At 40.3% G+C, this 21,652-nt stretch overlaps 1 protein-coding gene across 1 annotated transcript in view; it reads left to right on the top strand.

Moving 5' to 3' along the window:
* The window catches only part of LRRK2 (leucine rich repeat kinase 2), a 117,067-nt gene that overhangs the window by 77,796 nt on the left and 17,619 nt on the right, over window positions 1-21,652 (top strand). Inside the window, exons 29-41 of the mRNA XM_044982338.1 lie at window positions 92-321; window positions 1,573-1,700; window positions 3,027-3,245; window positions 7,172-7,373; window positions 13,571-13,659; window positions 14,614-14,801; window positions 15,202-15,356; window positions 16,946-17,092; window positions 17,247-17,438; window positions 19,219-19,365; window positions 19,720-19,820; window positions 19,993-20,183; window positions 21,287-21,447. Of these exons, the coding sequence (XP_044838273.1) occupies window positions 92-321; window positions 1,573-1,700; window positions 3,027-3,245; window positions 7,172-7,373; window positions 13,571-13,659; window positions 14,614-14,801; window positions 15,202-15,356; window positions 16,946-17,092; window positions 17,247-17,438; window positions 19,219-19,365; window positions 19,720-19,820; window positions 19,993-20,183; window positions 21,287-21,447 (2,150 nt within the window). The remainder of the gene's footprint in view (window positions 1-91; window positions 322-1,572; window positions 1,701-3,026; window positions 3,246-7,171; window positions 7,374-13,570; window positions 13,660-14,613; window positions 14,802-15,201; window positions 15,357-16,945; window positions 17,093-17,246; window positions 17,439-19,218; window positions 19,366-19,719; window positions 19,821-19,992; window positions 20,184-21,286; window positions 21,448-21,652) is intronic.

Below are 21,652 nucleotides of genomic sequence, written 5' to 3'. Positions count from 1 at the left end.
AGGGGTTGGAATGATCTTGGTTTGCCAGTTCGAGACTTCTTTTGGTATGTGTCTTTATTATACACTTCTTATCAACTATTTTTCATGCCAGGTTTCTTCAGCAGCGGCTAAAGAAGGCTGTCCCTTATAACAGAATGAAACTCATGATTGTGGGAAATACTGGCAGTGGTAAAACTTCACTGTTACAACAACTAATGAAATGCAAGCGATCAGATTTGGGGACGCAGAATCCTACAATAGGCATAGATGTAAAGGACTGGTCAGTTCCAGTGAAAGGCAAAGTGAAGAAAGATTTGATATTAAATGTCTGGGATTTTGCAGGTATTCTGTTCACAAACATATTAAATTGATTGCCCTGATTAACTCATATATGCAATGCTTGTTCCTAGAAACAGTCTGTAAAATCTCAAACCACATCCAGCAGAATCTTGCTAATTCATACTCAGGATCAAGGAACTCATTATGAGTTACTGAATTTTGCAAATTAGTGATTAATTGAATAAATACATAAAACAAAAGACCCAAGGATACCTCATCATTAAATGTACTCTGATCACTTATTTTGATAATAGTGGTTTAGTATTAATCATGATAATGTGACTACAGAATAGCTGAGTACTGCAATTTGCTGTAGAATCATAAAAATGTAGGACTGAAAGGGACATGAAGAGATCATCTAATCCATCCCCCTGCAATGAGGCAAAATTTAAGTTAAATTATAGTTAAGGTTACAGACCATAACAGTTGTATAAGGGCTCCCTCTGGTGTACTTCATCAGAATTCAGTTTGGGTACACTGAAAGGAATACATATACAGGCAAAGTGCACACTAACCACCCTAATTTATCTGTCTTTAAGTATTTCCAATATGCCTATCACATTTGTATGTTAGAACCAAATACAATTATGGAAGAGTATGAGTGAGTAGAAAAACTGTAGTGAAAACCAGATTCCATTGAAACTCAGTGGGAGTTTTGCCATTGACTTCAGGGGAGCCAGGATTTCATCCCTGTATGTGTTTTTGGTTTTCGTTCGTTCTTTCACTTATAGTTATAGTCCACCCCCTCCTTCCAGGTTTCAATACGTTTGTATTTTTAGGGATTTTTTCCCCTAAAAGAGGTCAGTGTCCCCAGGAAGAGTCTTTGTCAAAAGATCTGTGTCTCATTTAGATCTGAACACAGTCATGCTTGGGCTCAGTCTGATCTTGCCTGTTTAAGTTCCACTGCCAATGTCAAACAGCTACGAATGTTCTACCTCTGGTGTCAGCTGTCTAAACCCGGGTCTCTCTAGATGCATTGTTCCTGTACAGCTTAGCTATTTAGGAAGTTTGTGGAGGAAGAAGCAGCCTCTGAAGTTGCTAGATCCCAGTTCATCAAAAGTCTGATCCAAAGCCCATTAATGTCAATGGAAAGTGTTGCAGAGAAGTGAAATGCGACTGTCAGGATTTTTGTGAGAACTAGTTAGGTTTGCAGATTAGTGGACTGAGGAGAAGTGAGGTTCTGCTGTGTTTCTTTCACCTGAAGGAGTGAAGTGAGGAAAGTAGTATGAAATATTTGATTTCTTTATCCATTAGGACAAGAGGAGTTCTACAGCACTCATCCACATTTTATGACTCAGAGAGCCTTGTATCTTGCTGTTTATGATCTCAGCAAAGGACAAGCAGAAGTGGATGCTATGAAGCCATGGCTGTTTAATATCAAGGTAATAGAAGTGTTTTTATAATATAGATTTTTAAATTCCAAGTGACTCTATTAAAGTATCAAAGAGAATTCACTTGAAACTTTTTGTATGGGCTGCTGAGCTGGTACAAACATTAAGATTAGTAAGTTTCTGGAATGTGTATTATTGATTATGAAAATGTCTTCATAATTTTTTGCAGACATGAAGAAGTGCAGTTTTCAGTTCAGATTTGTGCAGTAGGGTATGCATAATGAGAATTTGGCAAGTTATGATGTTATTTTGGATAGACAAACAAAACAGTGTAAGGGGGACTGTTAAATAGTGTATAGAGAGTTCTGAACATTGGCCCTGGTTCACTTTTCTCACTGCTATAAACGCCAATGAAGTCAGTAGAGTTACACTGGTTTACACACAGCTGCCATGGTGGGGAACAGCTCTAGCCCCTGCTGCTAACAGCTACTGCGGCGAGGCTGAAGCCAAAGTAGTGACGGAGGTCCATTAAAGTCACAGAATCCATGACCTCCGTGATCTTATCATATCCTTAACTATCAACTTGAGTATTACACCCTCACTTTTTTCAATCTAACTGTACCAGAGGTAGATCAATACAAAGATACTAGGTTTTTTCACTCTTTTCTCATAACTGTTACCTGCTGTTTTCCTTCACTCATCACACAGTGTTCACATCTTGTTTCCCTGCCCCAAGGTATAAAGCCATAGTGAATTTTTAGAAAAGGCCATAACTGGCATGTACTCCTTTCCCACTTTCAGTGCCTCTAGTTCATAGGTGCACCAATTTGTTTGCTGAAAGATTGTATTTTCTAAAAATATGTTTGCTAGAGTATATTACTAGAGGTGGAGCCAAACTGCAAAGTTTGTATTCTAGATCCTAGCTTCCCCAAGATAAAGGTGTGTTTGTGTTCGGGATCAAACCCATCCTTGTAACAGATCTGTAACACTGTTATTGCCTTACCCAATCAAAACTATAAAATGGGCGTGCAGCTTCAAATGCATAGACTTTCAGATTTAGTTCTACTGATTACTCCATCAACAGACCTAAAATATTTCCTTGTATTACATATTTTAAAAACTCAGGTTTTTTTTCCATAAATTCTGGCAGAATGTGAATTAAAACAAATCAGTTTTTAAAATTCCTAATATTACTCTGCCTTCACTTTTGAGAAGAAAATAGAGAAATATAAATTATGACAAAGAGGCAGCAGTGACAAACATGGTTGCCTTTTCGTGTTCCTAGAGTTTCATATGTTATGATTTGAATTGTGTAAACATAAAGAGAAAATCGTGATTCAACACTGAGATAACAAACTATGTGGATCTTATTAACAGGCTCGAGCTTCCTCATCCCCCGTGATTCTTGTTGGCACTCATTTAGATGCCTCTAGTGAGAAGCAACGTAAGGCCTGTCTGAGTAAAATTACCAAAGAGCTGTTGAATAAGAGGGGTTTCCCAGCAATCCGAGATTATCATTTTGTAAATGCTACAGAAGAATCTGATGCTATGATCAAACTTCGGAAAACCATAATAGAGGAGAGTCTGAATTTCAAGGTAAACCATATGCTGTTCTTTACATTGAAAGTTGTTGAGGAAACAGAATGTTGTAACACTTTTTTTTTTTTATACTTGAAATCAAGTTACTAAAACTTACTATAATACCTTAGACATAACAGAATAAAGAAGGCAAATCACTATCCAAAAAATATCAACAGGTTTGCCTTCATTACTTTTTTTTTTTTTCAAAACTTTAGCACAAATATCATCTAAGTATAGTTTTTGTTAATATATATAAGATATCAGAAATAAAACATTTAAATTGAAATAGATGAACATTTTTCTGATGGATTGTTGGATTGGTCTGATCAACAGCTACTCACTCTTGTTGAACGGCAACATATTGCCATTAGAAATAACAGATTAAGGGAGATAGAAGAATGTTTGTGTGATGCTGGCAGTCAGCCATTTCTAAATTCTTAAACTTGTGATACTGTGATTTGCTGTAGGACTATGCTTTTGTGTCCTAGAGGTTAATCCAGGATAATGATGATAGTGGAAAGTTCATAAAGCTGAGGTGAGTTATTTTAAAGCAGCAGTTCAGAATAGGTCATGCTGAAGATAAGGGGACCAGATTCTCCCATCTACTAACTTCAGTTTTCACGGTTTAAAAAATGTATTATGAAGGGAAAAGCAAATGTACATCAGCTGCAGAAACCCCTTAGAGAATTACCCTTATATAGGGAGAATCTCCACTGGTGTAAAACTAGTGGAGGTAGCTCTGTTGCTTTCTGCACCATGTCTTGTGTGACAACATGCTTGGGTGTGTCAGGTCGGGGCCAGATGTGTTGGGAGTTGAGACAAGAGGAGTGGAGAAGCAGTGTGTAGATCAGAGGCGAGGAGGAGGGTGTACTCATGGAGGAGAGAGAGTTGCAACTGGCTCCCTGTTAACCTTTCTCTCCATTATGCCCAAGCTGTGGTCGGATGTAGTGGAAAATTGAGCCCAGGATTTTACACCTAGAAGTGGGTGTAGAAGGTTCTTCATATAGAGACATGAAGATAGAGAATCTAATGGGAAGACAGGGTCTAGCTTCTATTTCTGGGTCTATTTCTGCATTGTTTGTATAATGCCATCAGTGAACATGATACTTTAAAGACACAAGGAGAAATCCTGCCCCATTGAAGTCATTGGAAACTCCCATTGGCTACATTGTAGGCAGGATTTCACCCACAGTGCCTGCCCTAATGATCTATCAGCCCAAGTAACACATTTATGTCTAGTTTTGTGCTGGTGCACCAAATGCTGGGGAAAGGCTGGAAAACCCCTTTCTTCTCCTTTTCCACAGTGTACCTGCATAGTAACATCCATAATTTGGTTAGGTATGTTCAGCAGTGCACAGGATGGGAGCAGGCCATTGCTTATTGTCCCAGAATGGATATGTCTGTGTGGAACAGAATAGACCCACCTCCTGTATTTCAGTAAACCAGCAACAGAGCAGCACTGAGGAGAATGCAGGATACACCTTTTAAAGGTGTGCAGTCCCACATCTCGCCATATTTTCCACAGCATTCTGGCGAATGCAGAATTCTTAGAGGTGGTCCTCCTACCCTTATAGTCCTAATAGCCTCTGAAGTGTAATTTAGCATTGTGTTTAGACTTCATTGATGATAAAAAAAATAAGGCAGCTATAAGGAGAAAGGAGGAATTATATATTTTATAGTGCTTCTGTGAAAGGAAAATCATGAGGAAACAGGTAGGAAGATAAAGGTAAAGTTATTTAAGTTTAAAATAGGTAGCCCAAGGCTGTCAGTCTTCCAAGGGTACTTAAGGGTGTAATAATATTTCTTGTCACATATAAAATCCAGCACCAGATTGTTAAGCATTTTAAGAACTTGAGGGGGAGTCTTCAGAGGAAGATTATTAATTAGATAAGTAGTTTGTGAAGCTAAATTAATACTCATGATTTTTTCTCTAGCCTCAAGGTAGAAAAGCATTTGTTACCACTGAGTAATGTCAAAAGATATTTGGTTCAATAAAATATTAATGTTGATTCCAATAAGGGATCACGGAGAACTAGAGAGGAAAAATAAAAAGAGCTGGAACAAATCTTATATGAACATTTTTCATATATAAGAATCTAAAAGGCTGTTTATAGATATCTAAAAAATCATAGTTGCTTCAGTTTAGGTTAGTTCCAGGTAACACCAGGGATGATATCCTGGCCCCACTGAAGCCAATAGCAAAATTTCCATGGACTTAAGTGAGGCCAGGATTTTGCCCCAATGATATGTAGAACAGCATTAGGATTCTAAACTGCTGAGAGTATGTCATTGGTAAGGCTATGTTTTAGTCACGGGTATTTTTAGTAAAAGTCACAGTCCGTAAACAGAACAGGAGTACTTGTGGCACCTTAAAGACTAACAAATTTATTTTAGCATGAGCTTTCGTGAGCTGCAGCTCACTTCTTCGGATGCATAGAATGGAACACACAGACAGGAGATATTTATACATACAGAGAACATGAAAAGGTGGAAGTATGCATACTAACAGGAAGAGTCTAATCAATTGAGATGAGCTATCGTCAGCAGGAGGAAAAAAAAAAACTTTTTGAAGTGATAATTAAGATGGCCCATAGAAGGTGTGAATTGAATCTATTTCCCTATGTTAAGTTCTCCTCACACCTTCTATGGGCCATCTTAATTATCACTTCAAAAAGTTTTTTTTTCCTCCTGCTGACGATAGCTCATCTCAATTGATTAGACTCTTCCTGTTGGTATGCATACTTCCACCTTTTCATGTTCTCTGTATGTATAAATATCTCCTGTCTGTGTGTTCCATTCTATGCATCCGAAGAAGTGAGCTGCAGCTCACGAAAGCTCATGCTAAGATAAATTTGTTAGTCTTTAAGGTGCCACAAGTACTCCTGTTCTTTTTGCAGATACAGACTAACACGGCTGCTACTCTGAAACCAGTCCGTAAACAAAAATTCACGGCCCATGACCTGTCCATGACTTTTACAAAAAATACCCATGACTAAAACTTGGTCGGGGTGCTGCAGGTGCTCTGGGGGAGGGGCGTTCTGGCGACGCTGCTGGTGTGGGGGCGGGCAGCGAAGCCCGGTACCCTCACTGTTGCTGGGTTGGGCTGTGTGGCGTGGCCAATAACCCTGCTGGTGCTTGGGGGGGGGAAGGGCTGGCAGGGGCTCCCTACCTGGCTCCGTGTCCCTGCAGCTCCCAGGTGGCAGAGAGGTCAGGGGGCTAGGTGTGCTGCTCCCACCACAAGTGCCAGCTGCCACAGCTGCCATTGGCCGGGAACCGCAGCCAATGGGAGCTGCAGGGGTGGGGCCCGCAAGCGTGACCAACGTGTGGTGCGGAGCCCCCTCATGCCCCTGCCCCTTTGACGTCTAGGAACTGGGGAGCCCCCATCCCCAACCCACTGCCCCTAGACCCCTCCCACACACCCAAACTGTTGCTGCCGGCCATGGGGCTGCCCGGCTCAAGCGGCCCCTGAGCCAGCACCAGCGGCTGCGGAAGTCATGGAGGTCACGGAATCTGTGACTTCCGTGAAAAACTCGTAGCCTTAGTCATATATGCACGCTTCACTTACATACAGGATTCCTGACTCAGATCTTTTCAACATTTAACTGAACTCTCGTTATTGTGGTAAGAAAGATTTGAAAAACAAAATCTTTTCAGATGCCTGGTATATAATTATTTATCTTTGTATATTAATGAATTTTGGAAGTACTTTATGAAAAATTAATTTTTAAAATGTGTTCATAGTGTATCTTGAAATATTTTTTTATTTCTGTGAATCTTTAAAAAGCTGTGGTTAGTCATCAGATAACTTTTTTTGTTCTATTGACATTTGGTTACCTGTGTTCTCTGCTTAGTTTACATCTTGCATGCATCTGTCTGAAATTTAAAAGAAAAACTAAATAAAATGTGTTTTAAGATTATTATTATTATTATTAATTGCACAGATCAGAGACCAGCCAGTAGTAGGACAGCTAATCCCAGACAGCTATCTGGAACTTGAGAAGATAATTTTATTCGAACGTGAAAATGTTCCAACTGAATTTCCTGTGATTGACCAAAAGCGATTATTAGTACTGGTGCAAGAAAATCAGTTACAGCTGGATGAAAATGAACTTCCTCATGCAGTTCACTTTCTGAATGAATCAGGTACTAAACTTTACCCCAATGAAGAGAGTATGGTGCCAGCAATGTGCACCGGGCCTTCAGCAGGTTGCCAGAACATAGTTGACTGAAATAACAGAATCATGGGAAATGTGGGGCTGAAAGGGACCTTAGGAGGTTATCTAGTCAATCCCTTCTCCCTGCACTGAGGCAGAGCCAAGTATATTTATATCCCCAAGAGATGTTTGTCTGATCTGTTCTTAAAAACTTCCAGTGATTGGGATTCCACAACCTCCCTTCATAACCTGTTCCAGTACTGAATTATCCTTATAGTTTTCCTAATACTTAATCTAAACTTTCCTTGCTGAAGATTAAGCCCATTACTTCTCCTACCTTCAGTGGGCACAGAGAACAATTGATCACTGTCCTCTTTATAACAGCCCTTAACATATTTAGGTTTTAACCAATAAGCACAGATAAAACATCCCCAATACAAAAAACCATGAAATTGGTGTTTAACACCAGAAAAACACTAGAAATGGTTATTTGTATCTAAGGACTTGTGTGCATGGAACAGTAACATGGAGTACCGGGATGTCACTTGTAAAGCGCGCTAACATATTGCACATTAATTGGTCTGGGTAGACCCTGCTATTGCACACTAGAAGTTCTCTGGTGCACATTACAAAAAGTATTGAGGATATAAGTGTATTAATACTGTAATGAGCAATATGTATAATACACATTAGTCATTACAGTATATGCAAAGAGAAAGACCTGAACCCGCCCCCCCAGTTCTGAACAATTACCTAAAACTCAAAAATTGCTAAAAAAATAAACCTTCAAAAATTAAATTATTAAATCCTGATAAACAGGAGCCCTAAACATATTAGAAAACTGATCAGGCTCCCCATAGTTTCTTTTCTCAGGACTAAACATATCCAGTTATTTTAACTTTTCCTTATGGGTCAGATGTCTAAATCTTATCATTTTTGTTGTTGTCCTCTGGACTCTCGGCAGTTTATCCATATTTTTCTTAAAGTCTGGCACAGTACTTAAACCTGAACACAGTACTCCAGCTGAGGACTCACTAGTACCAAGTAGAGCAGAATAAATACTTCCCATATCTTACATATGACAGTCCTTTTAATAGACCCCAAAATATTAGCCTTTTTTTGCAACTGCATCACATCTTTGGCTGGTATTCTATCTGTGATCCACTATAAGATCCATTTCTGCAATACTACTGCCTAGTCACTTATTCCCCATTTTGTAGTTGTGGATTTGATTTTTCCTTCCTCCATATAGTACTTTGCACTTTCAGTATCGTTACTGAATTTCATGTTGTTGATTTCAGATCAATTCTCCAATTTGTGAAAGTCATTTCTAATTCTAATCCAGTCCTGCAAAGTGCAAGCAACACTCCCTTCCCAGCTCGGTGTCATCCACAAATTTTATAAGCATACTCCTCACTCCATTATCCAAGTAATTAATTTAAATGTTGAATAGTACTGGACCCAGGACTGATCTTTGCGGGACCCCACTAAATACCACCTTCCAGTTTGACAGCAAATCATTGATAATTCTTCAAGTGATTGCATATGTCAGTTTCACTGTAGGTGTGTACATGCCTTTTACACAGATGTCAGAGACTTTTTTCCCCATCAGACATATTGGGGTAGCTCTAGAACCCCCCTGTCCTCTTGTGTCACCGAGTGCTGGTATTAAAAGGCGGAGCTGCCCTTAACCCATCTCAGTTCTTTCTTATGGCCAGTGATAGTTGTTGAAGCAATATCAGACTTGTTTACTCAAGTGCTTCCCTCGTAAATAGTTGAAGTTAATTATTGTTAGTTGTTAGTTTTTCAAGTTAATTAGCACTAGGTTTCTGTGTTTTGTGTCCTTGGAGATTGTTCCTTTCTTTTTGGTACTGGGCCAAGTACCAGAACAATGCCTTACTCCCCAGGGTTCAAGTCCTGTGGGATGTGTTCAAACTCCATGCTGATCAGTGATCCTCATGTGACCTGCCTGAAGTGCTTGGGTGAGGCCCACATTAGTGACAATTGTCACATCTGCAAGGGCTTCAAACCCTGTTCACAAAAGGATAGAGCAGCAAGGCTTAAGGGCTTGCTTATGGAAGCAGCACTTTGACTCCCAGCTGAGGCATTACATGGGGAGAGTGGCCTCCACTTCAGGTTCAGGTTGCAGCCTCCTCTTCATCACCAAGACGATGCTGTTGTTTCAGTGGGAGATTCGCCTCCTCCAGAAGAACACAGGACCCATCAAGACGTCCTGAAAATAGTGGCCTTGATCCTTGACATCCAACCAGAAGAGGTATGTTAGAGTTCTCACAAGTTGGGAGACATCCTGGTGTCTGCCACCCTAGCTTAGGTTGCTCTGCCAATCAACAAGGCAATCATGGAGCCTGTCAAGACTCTTTGGCAGAAACCTTCTTCCCCGTCTCCCAAAGCAAAACGAGAAAGCTAGGGACAACAAGGCTCCACACCTATAAGCAAGAACTTTAAAAAACAAACAAAAAAACCTAGAATTGTTTGGTCACAAACTTTATTCCTCAGTGGGCCTGCAGCTCAGAGTCGCAAACCAGCAGGCACTCCTGAGTTAATACAATTATACAGTCTGGGAGAACGTTGCTAAATTCAAAGACTAATTACCAGAGGATTGCAAGCAAAAGTTCTCAGTAGTTGTGGAGGAGTGTGGACTGTCCTCCAGGACGGTCTGGATAGTGCAGATTCGGCCGCTCAAACCATGGCATCAGCGATCACTGTGAGAAGGTGTTCATGGTTACAGTCATCCAGAATACATGCTGAAGTCCAACAGACCGTAGAAGACCTTTCGTTTGAAGGCCCTACTCTCCAAGAAAACTTCTCCAAGAAAACTGACAAGCTTCACAGCCATACATCTTCCAGGGCAACACTCAAATCTCTTGGAATCTACACTCCAGTGACACAAAGAAAGCTTTTTGTCAACAACCTTTTTGACAGCATACCTTTGCTCCCCATTCCCAAGATCCACCTAAGAAAAAATTCACTGGAGCAGTCCTTGACTCCACAAAGGCTAGGATTTTCACACCACAGACCAGATTTGAAACCATTCGATATCTAGTACTGTACTTGAAATGAAAGTTTACTCACTCATGACAGCATGCAAGTGCCTCAGCCTGTTATGTCACATAGAGCATGTACCTGTATAGTGTAGTAAGCCAGGTTGCAGTTCAGGATGCTGCAGACATGGCTAGCATCAGTATATGCTCCAAGCCAGAGCTAGTCCTGTTGTCTCTGGATTGTGGACAGAACCTCTAAAAGTTTGCATGGGAGTTCCCTTCCTTCCCACATGACCAATACTCATCCTAGTCACAGACACATCATCTCTAGGTTGGTGGGCTGACATTGGGTCCCTGAAGACTCAAGGTCTTTGATTGTCTTGAGAGCTAGAGGCTCACCTAAATGTCAAGGAGTTAAGAGCAGTACATCTAGCCTGCTCAACCTTCCTTCCATACATAGTGGGGGAAAATCTACTGAGTATGACATACAACTCAGCGACTCTATTTTACATAAACATGCAAGAAGGAGCATGGTCAAACCAACTCTGCCAGGAAACAATTAATCTCTGGGACTTCTGTATAGCCTCCTCAATTCAAAGCTACTTACCTTCTGGGGAAACAAAATAGGCTGACTGATCAACACAGGTGGTCATTATGTCCAGACATAGCCAGATCCATCTTCCAGCTCTGGGGGATTCCCCAAGTGGACCTTTTTGGGACATGGGCCAACAGAAAATGTCATCAGTTCTGTTCCTGCAGGGAGGGAAGGAGGTCCCAGCCCAGGCTCCCTAATAGATGCCTTTCTCTTGTCCAGGGAGAATTACCTTCTGTACACCTTCCCTCCGATTCCTTTGCTCTACAGAGTCATATCCAAAATAAAAAGGGACAATGCTCATCTTGTTCTTATAGGGCCCTGCTGGCGCTATAAGTCAATACTGGTACTCAGTCCCACTGATATGCTTGATAGAGCTTCCTCTATCCCTCCTGTTGGATCCAGATATAATTTCCTGAGACCATGGTCGTGTTCTCCACTCCAGCCTCCAAGCTCTCTATCTGATAGTGTGGATGCTTCATGGCTGATGCCCTTTGAAAGGTCCTGCTCACAGAATGTCCAAAATGTACTTTTAAATAGTAGAAAACACTCAGCTAGGACCACCTGGCTAAGTGGAAGCACTTCTCCAGTTGGCCTTGTGGGAAAGGTATGTCTCCTTGGCAAGCACCCCGAGTGTTGTTGTGGACTATATTCTGATCTAAAACAGAACCTGACTATTAGGAAGGGTGCATTTGGCTGCTATCTCAGCTTTCCATATACAGATGGATAACAGGCCCCTCTCTTCCCAACCCCATTATTGCTCAATTCCTGAAAGTCCTGGCCAGATTATACTCTAAAATTTGGGACCCTGTCCCTCCTTGCTATCTCGACTTAGTCCTAGCAACTGCAATGGGACCTCCCTTTTTACCACTCACACCTTGCTCCCTCCATTATCTGGATGTGAAGGTGGCCTTTTTAGTAGTGATCGACTCAGCAAGATGGGTTGATGAGTTGAGAGCTTTGGTGTCAGAACCCCCTTATACAGTTTTTATAAGGATTAAGGTTTATCTCCAGCTGCACCCAAAATCCTTACAAAAGTAGTTTCTAATTTTCACATTAACCTAGTTTGTCCACATTTTTTCCAAAACCCCATCACCATAAGCAACGAGAAAGATTTCACTCACTGGATGTGAGAAGAGGGTTAGCTTTCAACCTAGAGCATACTAAATAATTCTGGCGTTCTACACAGGTTTTTGTCGCGGTTGCAATCCAGTCTCCTCCCAGAGGATCTCCTCCTGGATCTCTTCCTGAATCCATTTATGCTACCAAATGATTAACATGATCTCACCAACTAGCATGCTGGTGCACTCTACTAAAGCATAACCAACTTCTGCAGCTTTCCTGGCTCGAGTACCAATTATCGACATATGTAAAGCAGTGATCAGTCTTCAGTCCACACCTTCACTTTTCATTACATCATTACCCCTCAGTCCAAAGATGATGCCAGTTTCGGACAGTGGAATTGACACACGCAAGCATTCGAAGAAAAAAAACCTGTTATCTGCCTTTCCGTAACTGTTCTTCTTCAATATGTGTGGCACTTGTCCATTCCATGACCCACCCACCTTCCCGTCTATTGAAGTGCATCTGGTACAAAGGGCCAAGGGCTGCTCCACCCTCTTATACCAGCACGTGGTGGTGCCCAGCAAGAGGGGGTGCCTGAGCCACCCCAACAGGTACTGCTAAGGGGGAAAAAGTCTCCAACATCTGTGCATGAGGTACACATACACCTGCAGTGGAATAGACATGTGCAACACATCTCAAAGACCAACAGTTATAGAAAGGTTTCTTATTCTTTGAGTATGGGTTTTCAACCAGTTATGCAGCCACCTTATAGTAATTTCATCTAGACCACATTTCCCTAGTTTGTTTATGAGAATGTCATGTGGGACTCTGTCAAAAACCTTACTGAAATCAAGATATGACTTCTGCTGCTTCCTCTGTCAAAGAAGGAAATTAGTTTGGTCTGAAATGATTTGTTCTTGACAGTACATGTTGGCTATTACTTATCACCTTATTATCCTCTACGTGCTGTTATTCTTGTTTATGATTTCATTTTGTTACCTTAAAATTTTATAACCTAAGGGAAAGATCATGTGTGAAGGATTAATCTGCCAACAACTTATGTCCCTTAACTTTATTTGAAAGTAATAAACCTGCAGAAAAGAGAAGAGGATTCAGGAGGAAAAATAAGATCACTAGGATAGCCTGTGACTGGGACAGCAGTTATACAACATAGTTAACACAGTATCTCAGTACTGTGCAGACTATATAATTGAGGATACTTAGACTAAAATAATAATCAACATTGAGCATTCACATTGAAGATATTAGATATTTGAAAGGAGTAGGTCAGATTATGGCTATAAATATGGCACCAGGAAATAATGGAAAAGATGACCATGTCATGACTGCACTCTGATACTGTTACCTTCAGTTATTCTTAAGTTGGGTATCTACCATTCAATAGGCCCCTAATCAGAAAAGCGGGAAATAGGCAGCCCAGAATTGTCTAAAAGCAACGTCCTTCTTTTCTTTTGTTTCATATGGATGTTGTGTGATATTATTCTAATTACAATATTATTTATATAGGTGTATTGCTACATTTTCAAGACCCAGCACTTCAGCTAACAGATCTGTATTTTGTGGACCCTAAATGGCTGTGTAAAATCATGGCACAGGTTAGCTTCTCATTATATTTTTTGTATCCCTTTATTCAACTCTTTCCTCCATCCCCAACTACTGTAGCTGACCTGGCCTCATTTTGCTCTATTTCTTCCCGGTTTCATGACCCACTCCCTTTCACAGCTCCCCAATTTGGTCCGCATGACTCCTCCTGCTGCCTTTTAAACAGGGGCGGCTCCGGCGACCGGCCCCCGGCGTGCTGCCGTGCTTGGGGTGGCGAAATGGCTAGAGCCGCCCCTGCTTTTAAATATGCATTCTAGAGTTCAAGTGTACCCCAGTGCCTCCCTTCTCAGTTCTCTTACTCTCTGGTGTCTGATAGTCCTCATAGTCAGTTAGGTCCCAGAACATGTGTAAAATGAAATGGAGATCCCAGGTGAAAGGCAGCATAATCCTGCAACAAATTGTTAAAGGCTGGAGTTCTGGCAAAAAGCAACAACAGTAACCTGGAATGGTGGGGAAGAAGGGTAATTGGACCCTGCTGTCAAAGGAAGAAGAGGATGGGTTGTACTGACCTGTAAATTGGGACAGGTGAGGGGCAAAAGGACTGATAGGAGGGTCTACCTGGAAAGAATCCACCATTGGTTTGGTTAGTTTGGAAAAGCTTCCAAACTTTTAGATGTTTATTCAGACTTCCCAATCTTTGAAGGTTTGTTCTTCACTAATTAACATGTGGAATAATCTCCCATATGATATGTGGTATGGGGAGCCAGTAAAGTACACTACTACACTACACTGAATGAAGAGGTAGCTAAATAGTATCATGGGATATACTGTTCAGAACTGTTAGCTTGTGCTCAGATGGCTGTCATTGCTGAAATGCTGAGTTTTACTATAAATAGAATTATTAATTTTTGTAAATACTGGTAATATATTGCAGAAAACTATTTTTGTCAGAAAAATGCAATCCAATTATGACTGCAGAGTTGAAATTATTTTACTTTTTTTAAAAGATTTTGACAGTGAAGGTGGAAGGCTTTTCTAAATACCCCAAAGGAATTATAAAGCGTTCAGATGTGGAAAAATTCCTTTTAAAGAAGAGCAGATTCCCTAAGATCTACATGTCACAATACTTTAAGCTTCTGGAAAAGTTCCAAATTGCATTGCCATTAGGAGAAGATCAACTACTTGTTCCAAGCAGGTAAAAAAGAGAGAGAACCACAAATGTGCCATGGAAATATACTAAGATCAAAAACTCTGATATTCTAGGCTGTAATGGCATTTCTAGCTGTTTGATATCAAAGCAATATTTTCACATGCTTATATCCTTGGATAGCTCCCTGAAATCACTGGGAATGCATGCAGTGTAAATTGAGCAGAAAATGTCCATAAACGTGAAAAATAAACACACACACTGGTACAGATAAACCTCAATAATCTGCCCCCCTGCTTACGTGATTTGGGGGTGCATTCATTTCTGACATTCATTCATCAATATAACAATCAGCTGTACAATAATTCTCATTTTAGTCTATGTAATTAGTAATTCTGGAAGTAGTAAATGGTGAAATACTGGAAAATAATGTTCCTGGTTTTTTCAGTTTGTCTGATCACAGACCTGTTATAGAGCTTCCCCACTGTGAAAACTCAGAAATCATCGTTCGGCTGTATGAAATGCCATACTTTCCCATGGGATTCTGGTCCAGACTGATCAACAGGTTGCTTGAAGTGTCTCCTTACATGCTCTCAGGAAGAGGTACTGACATTTAACTTCAAACCTATCAATGTGTGTGTTTACCTTGAACACCTTATAGCCATGGGGTTGAGTTCAGATCTACAGATTCGAATTCTAATTCCTACCACTTTCCTGAAATTGTTTGTTTTATGTTTTTGTTTTGGGCTCATTTCTGGCCATTTTACAAGTGTAAGAAGACAAAATAGTGGCCCTTACTTATAACTTAAAAACTCTTGGGAGCACTTTGTGCCTGCCCTCTGTGTGAATGAGAAAGGGAGAATGAAAGCAGCCTCTTGCTCTCTTCTGCTCCCTCTCTCCCCAGCACCACCATGTGTGTGCACACACACATATGACAGACACAGAGGAAATCTTTGCATTTAAGCACTGTTGGGATTAGTTTCTGCAAAAAGGGTAGGAAAAAGCAGGGAGGAAGTGGAGTCATTGTCTCCTCCTACTCCACATCACTCAGCGGGAATAGATGCTACACCAGGGGTAATTAGGGTGACCAGATGTCCCGATTTTTATAGGGACAGTCCCAATTTTGGGGTTTCTCTCTTATATAGGCTCCTATTACTCCCCCACCCCCGTCCCGATTTTTCACGCTTGCTGTCTGGTCACCCTAGGGGTAATGCAGTTGCTGGTCTTCCCTGGAGACCCCCCCCCCTCATCTTTAAAAAACATTGTGCCTACTTAGACATGGTGCCTCTTGGATTTCCTGCTAGGGTAGTGTGCCTCCACATGGCACCTGATACAGATCTTGGCTGTATGACAGAATTCTGTCCTTAATGGGGAAAAACCTGGCTATATTGAACACATCCTCTGAGCCTCATCTTGGGGGATACCTGCACTCCGACACCCATCTCCTTCTAGGAGTTCTACCATTGACAACAAGTTTTGTTGTGTTGGCTCCTGGGGCATGAAATTCATTGCCCTTACACATTTGCTGGTGCCCATCTCTTCCCCCTTTTAAAAAAATTCTGCAGACTCTATTTTTATCAGAGCTATTTTTAAAACGCTCTCAGTCCATACAAAGGGCCTACTCCCCCACCCCGCCTTTCTTAATTAAGCCAGTTCACTGGGCTTTTTAATTTTTATTTTTTTTTAACATACGAGCATTAGCTGCAGCTAGACAATTCACATAAATGTATCTTTGGTAATGCCCTTCAAATTTGACTTACTACACCTCTGCTATTCTGGCAACTGATCTCTCCTGGGCACACCATTCCAATCTCATTAGGCTGTGGTGCGTATGTAATGTAGACATGTCCACTAGGGAGAAAATGGAAGACACCAAATGATTTTATTTATTGCTTAAGAAACTGTGCCAGCAGTTCAAGATCTGTACTTTATCTACATTCACCAACTAGTCCATGAGCTGAGTCAATATTTAGTATTCTTGTATATGTATTGTTGGAGTGGTCAGAAATGTGATTAGTATGTTCAGCTTTTCTGGTGATGCACAATTGCATGCAAAGATGCATTGGTTGTTTTGTGTTGTATAAATATATAAAACCACAAGTACATGCTTAGAATAGTATTTTTGGAATGTTCAGCCCAATTTATAGAGTTCATATTAAAGGTCTGACTTTGACAAACTTTGTTTTTCCTAGAACGAGCTCTTCGTCCTAATAGAATGTATTGGAGACAAGGCATTTACCTGAACTGGTCTCCTGAAGCTTACTGTCTAGTGGAATCAGCAGTATTTGATAGCAATCCAGACGGTTTTTTGAAAATTACAGCTCCTTCTTGCAGAAAAGGTTAAATTATTCCTAAATATGTTCTTGTATCTGCTGTTTGAGTTAAACTTGGTGCATTTGTTCATTTGCTTGCTCCTTTCAGAACATGCAGTTTGTTTTTATAATCGCAGATATGAAACTGTGGTTGTAATTACCTTTTTTTGGCTTTTTACAGGTTGTGTCCTTTTGGGGCAAGTTGTGGATCACATTGATTCTCTTGTGGAAGAATGGTTTCCAGGTTTACTGGATATAGATGTATGTGGAGAAGGGGAAACACTGTTGAAGAAATGGGCTTTGTATAGCTTTGAGGATGGCAAAGAACACCAAAAAATATTACTTGATGATTTACTTAAAAAAGCTGAAGAAGGTATATAATGTTTTAATTAAGCTAATTAGAGTACCTGTATAAATAAGTATTTGTACAGTAACTCCTCGCTTAATGTTTTAGTTGTGTTCCTGAAAAATGCTACTTTAAGCAAAACGATGTTAAGCAAATCCAATTTCCCCATAAGAATTAATGTAAATAGGGGAGGCTAGGTTCCAGGGAAATTTTTTTTCACCAGATAAGACACGTGTGTGTACGTACACACACACACACACACACACACACACACACACACACACAAAATAAGTTTTAAGCAAACAGTTTAATACTGTACACAGCAATGATTAGTGTGAAATTTGGTTGAGGTGGTGAAGTCAGAGGATAGAAGAGGATGGGATATTTCCCAGGGAATGTCTTACTGCTAAATGATGAACTAGCACTCGGCTGAGCCCTCAAGGATTAACCCGTTGTTAACGTAGCCTCACACTCCATAAGGCAGCACGAATGGAGTGAGGGGAGACAGCATGGTGCAGAGATACAGAGAGACACACCATGTGTGTGAGAGAGACGTGCATTGCCCCTTTAAGTACGCTGACCCCATTCTAAGTACACTGCCTTTTTAAGTAGATCAGCAAGTTGAGGTAGCAGCTGCTGCCAGCAAGCTCCCTCTCTCCAGACCCTGTCATGTCCTCCCCCTGTAGAATAGAAATGGGGGGCAGGGGGACACTCTGACATTAGCACCCCTCTTCTCTCCCCCCCACCCCGACACAGCAAGCAGGAGGCTCCTGGGAATAGCTCCAAGGCAGAGGGCAGGAGCAACACATGGCAATGGGGGAAGAGACAGCCGAACTGCCCAGCAATTAATAGCCTGCTGGGTGGCTGCCGCACAGGGAAAACATAGGGGAGCAGGGAGCTGATGGGGGGGGGGGCCGTCGGTCCACCCTGGTTCCAAGCCCCCACCAGCTATCTTCAACGAGCTGCTCTTTCTGCAAACAGAGGACAAAGCAGGCGACTGCCAAACAACATTAGAAGGGAACACTGCGCAACAAGCGTGGTCTCTAATTGATCAGCAACGTAACAACGGTAAATGGGACAATGTTAAGTGAGGAGCTACTGTACATGATGCCCATTGCCATAGCATTTAGACACCTCACATTATTTAAGAACACTTGGTTAAAATAAACAATATCGTCATCATAATGTGGTTCAACAGCCACAACTTTTTTGTCCTAATGCCATTGTTTTACAATACAGTATGGGCCAGATTGTGCTAGCCCCTGCACTGGTGTACAAAGTGGGAGAGTTGAAAGAGACACTCGCTTACCACTCATCCGCGGGACCTGATCCAGCAACCCTTATTCATGTGATTAATTCTGACTCATGTTAGTACTGCAGTGGACATTAGTCCTGTTGATTGGATCCTTTACAATGGCCACAATTAAAAAGGCAATATTAGCCAACAGGTACCACACGCTCACTAGAGTTATTTCCTATTCTAGGCATAGAGGAAAAAATGTGGTATCTCAGTTAGCTTAATGCTGTGTGGTAACTGTTGACAAAGGCTAGTTTTTAATGTTGACCACTGAATATGCCATTAAATCATGGTTTGGAATTATTTACACATGCAAGAAATGTATATAAATTGGAGAAGTATATTTAGTTGTCACTAGTTACTACACATATGCAAAGTTCATATGAAGTGCATTAGTTGTATACATAAATAGAGACGGATAGATGTACACTTCATTCAGTGTAGTGTGGTGAATTATGCTATTTCATCTGCTTTTCAACTGCATCTCATATTTTTTTCTTTCTTACTTAGGTGATCTCTTAGTAAATCCAGATCAACCAAGATTTACCATTCCAATAGCCCAGATTGCGCCTGACCTGATATTGGCTGATTTGCCTAGAAATATCATGTTGAACAATGATGAATTGGAATTTGACCAGGCGCCTGAATTTCTGTTGGGTGAATATTAATTTTTAGTCTTTCCTATATACCTAATATGTGGCAAGGATATTAAAAGTGTAATATTTATGTAAATTTAAGCTATCAGGCTAAATTATAAAACATACTGAAAACATTTTACTGAGGTTATTTTCTATTTGATTTGTCTATTCTGCTGCTAAACGATACTTCTGGATTATAGGGTTGTTTTTTTTAACTGCCAATAATATGTATGTTAAGGCACACTACTCTCACTGGCTTAAGCTCAGACTGTTGGTGCTCAGTGCTTTTTAGAGTCAGGCCCAGTCAATTTGAGAAAAGATTGATGTTCTTTTTTTTTTATATATATATACCCTTCCATTTCTTTTTGAAAAGGTGACGGTGGGTTTGGATCTGTGTACCACGCATCATATGGTGGAGAAGAAGTAGCTGTAAAGATTTTTAATAAACATACTTCCCTCAGACTCTTACGACAGGTAAGAAATGTTGCCTCTTTTTATAGTGCTGTACTAGTAAAACTACAATAGTGAAGGGTTTAATAATGTTTAAGCACAGTCTCTGCCTTAATTCTGAATTTTCTGTCTTTTTAGTTGTTAATATTGTTGAAACAATACATGCAGTATTTCACTTGATTTTTACAATTTACAGGAGCTTGCAGTGCTTTGTCATCTCCATCACCCTAGCTTAGTGTCTTTGCTGGCTGCTGCAATCCGTCCCCGGATGTTGGTAATGGAATTAGCCCCTAAGGGTTCTCTGGATCGTTTGCTTCAGCAAGATAGTTCAAGCTTAACTAAAATACTTCAGCACAGGATAGCTCTACATGTAGCAGATGGCTTAAGGTAAATATTCTTGAAATGCTAATTTTGGCACTGAAAAATATTGACAGTCTGAAAGTAGGAAAGCTTTCTCTTTTCCTGTCCTTGACTCTCCTCCTATGCAATGGGGGTGTATTCGCTTAGTCAAAGAAGTTCTATCTTTTTATATTTGATTAATTGAATAGAGGATACAGTCCTGTCTGTGTACTTGAAGCAGCGTATACAATTCAGTACACTTCTATTAAATTATGTAAGCTCATTCAAAAAACTCTATAGAAAGGTTATAATTTCTGTTCAATTCTATAGCAGTTTTCCATAAGGGATTTGTTGACATGAGCTACAAGAAGAACATTCTGTCAAGGGCATCTGCTAGCATTACTTATTTGGGCATCTGATGACATTTACTAGCTTATCCTTTCAAGATCTTAATTAACTGCATGGCTAGGCTATCATACATTCTTAATTTGTGTGTGTCCCAAAAGAGACAGAATTCTGTACTTTTTAAAAAAAAATGTAGTCTAGGTTATTTGTTTTGGTTTTTAAGGAAACGAACGAATAAAGGCAGAAAGCATGAAGTGACACCTCACCTGTAGGGCCAGGAACTGGAAAACCACTCACAAGCAGTCAATACTTTTACATTTGGTCTATTCACTGTCTTTTCTCCTTTATTTTTTGTTTTTTTCTATTCACAAGTGGGATTCACATGAATGGAGAAAAAGCCAGAATTCTGGAACTTTAATTTTTCCCATTCTTTTTAACCTGAAAATCTGTGAATGTCTTCATAACGGCTAGGGAAAAACGATTTTAAAATTACAAAATCTGGCAGGGAAGCTCAGGGGCAGGTGTAGGTGAAACTATGTTTATTTTTTGTTTAATTGGCGGTGTCACTCTAAGTGAGGTGTCTTGAACTATAATACCAAGTTGTTCATGTGCCAACAACTGATATGTTGGGATAATTCCAAAACCATAATCCAGCAATCTGATATCATATTAGTGAACTTTTTCCTTTTGATGTCAGAATGATTAAAATTAATAGCATGGTTTACTGTAGTATTATTGATGCAGTCAGTGTAAATAGATAGATTTGGATTTTAAATGCTTTCACCTAAGTACTTTTTTGTTAACAGGTATCTGCATTCCTCAATGATCATTTATCGTGATTTAAAGCCTCATAATGTGCTGCTCTTTACATTATATCCCAATTCAGCAGTCATTGCAAAGATTGCTGATTATGGCATTGCTCAGTATTGCTGCAGAATGGGGATAAAAACCTCAGAAGGCACACCAGGTATGGCAAAAAATGCTTTGTTGTATTTTTTGTTTTGTTAAAAAGAATAAGACAGTATTTTGGAATTCCACCATAAGAAGTGTACAATTAAGGGACAATCTGCATTACTGTGGTTCTCACCATGTTATAACTGATTAAAACAGATTTATATATCTTGGGCCTGATTCCCATTTACACTAAGGGGCCTTTTACACAATGTTGGCAG

The sequence above is a fragment of the Mauremys mutica genome, chromosome 1 (genome assembly GCF_020497125.1).
Source record: "Mauremys mutica isolate MM-2020 ecotype Southern chromosome 1, ASM2049712v1, whole genome shotgun sequence".
NCBI lineage: Eukaryota > Metazoa > Chordata > Testudines > Geoemydidae > Mauremys > Mauremys mutica.
This window is presented reverse-complemented; position numbering and strand designations above follow the sequence as displayed.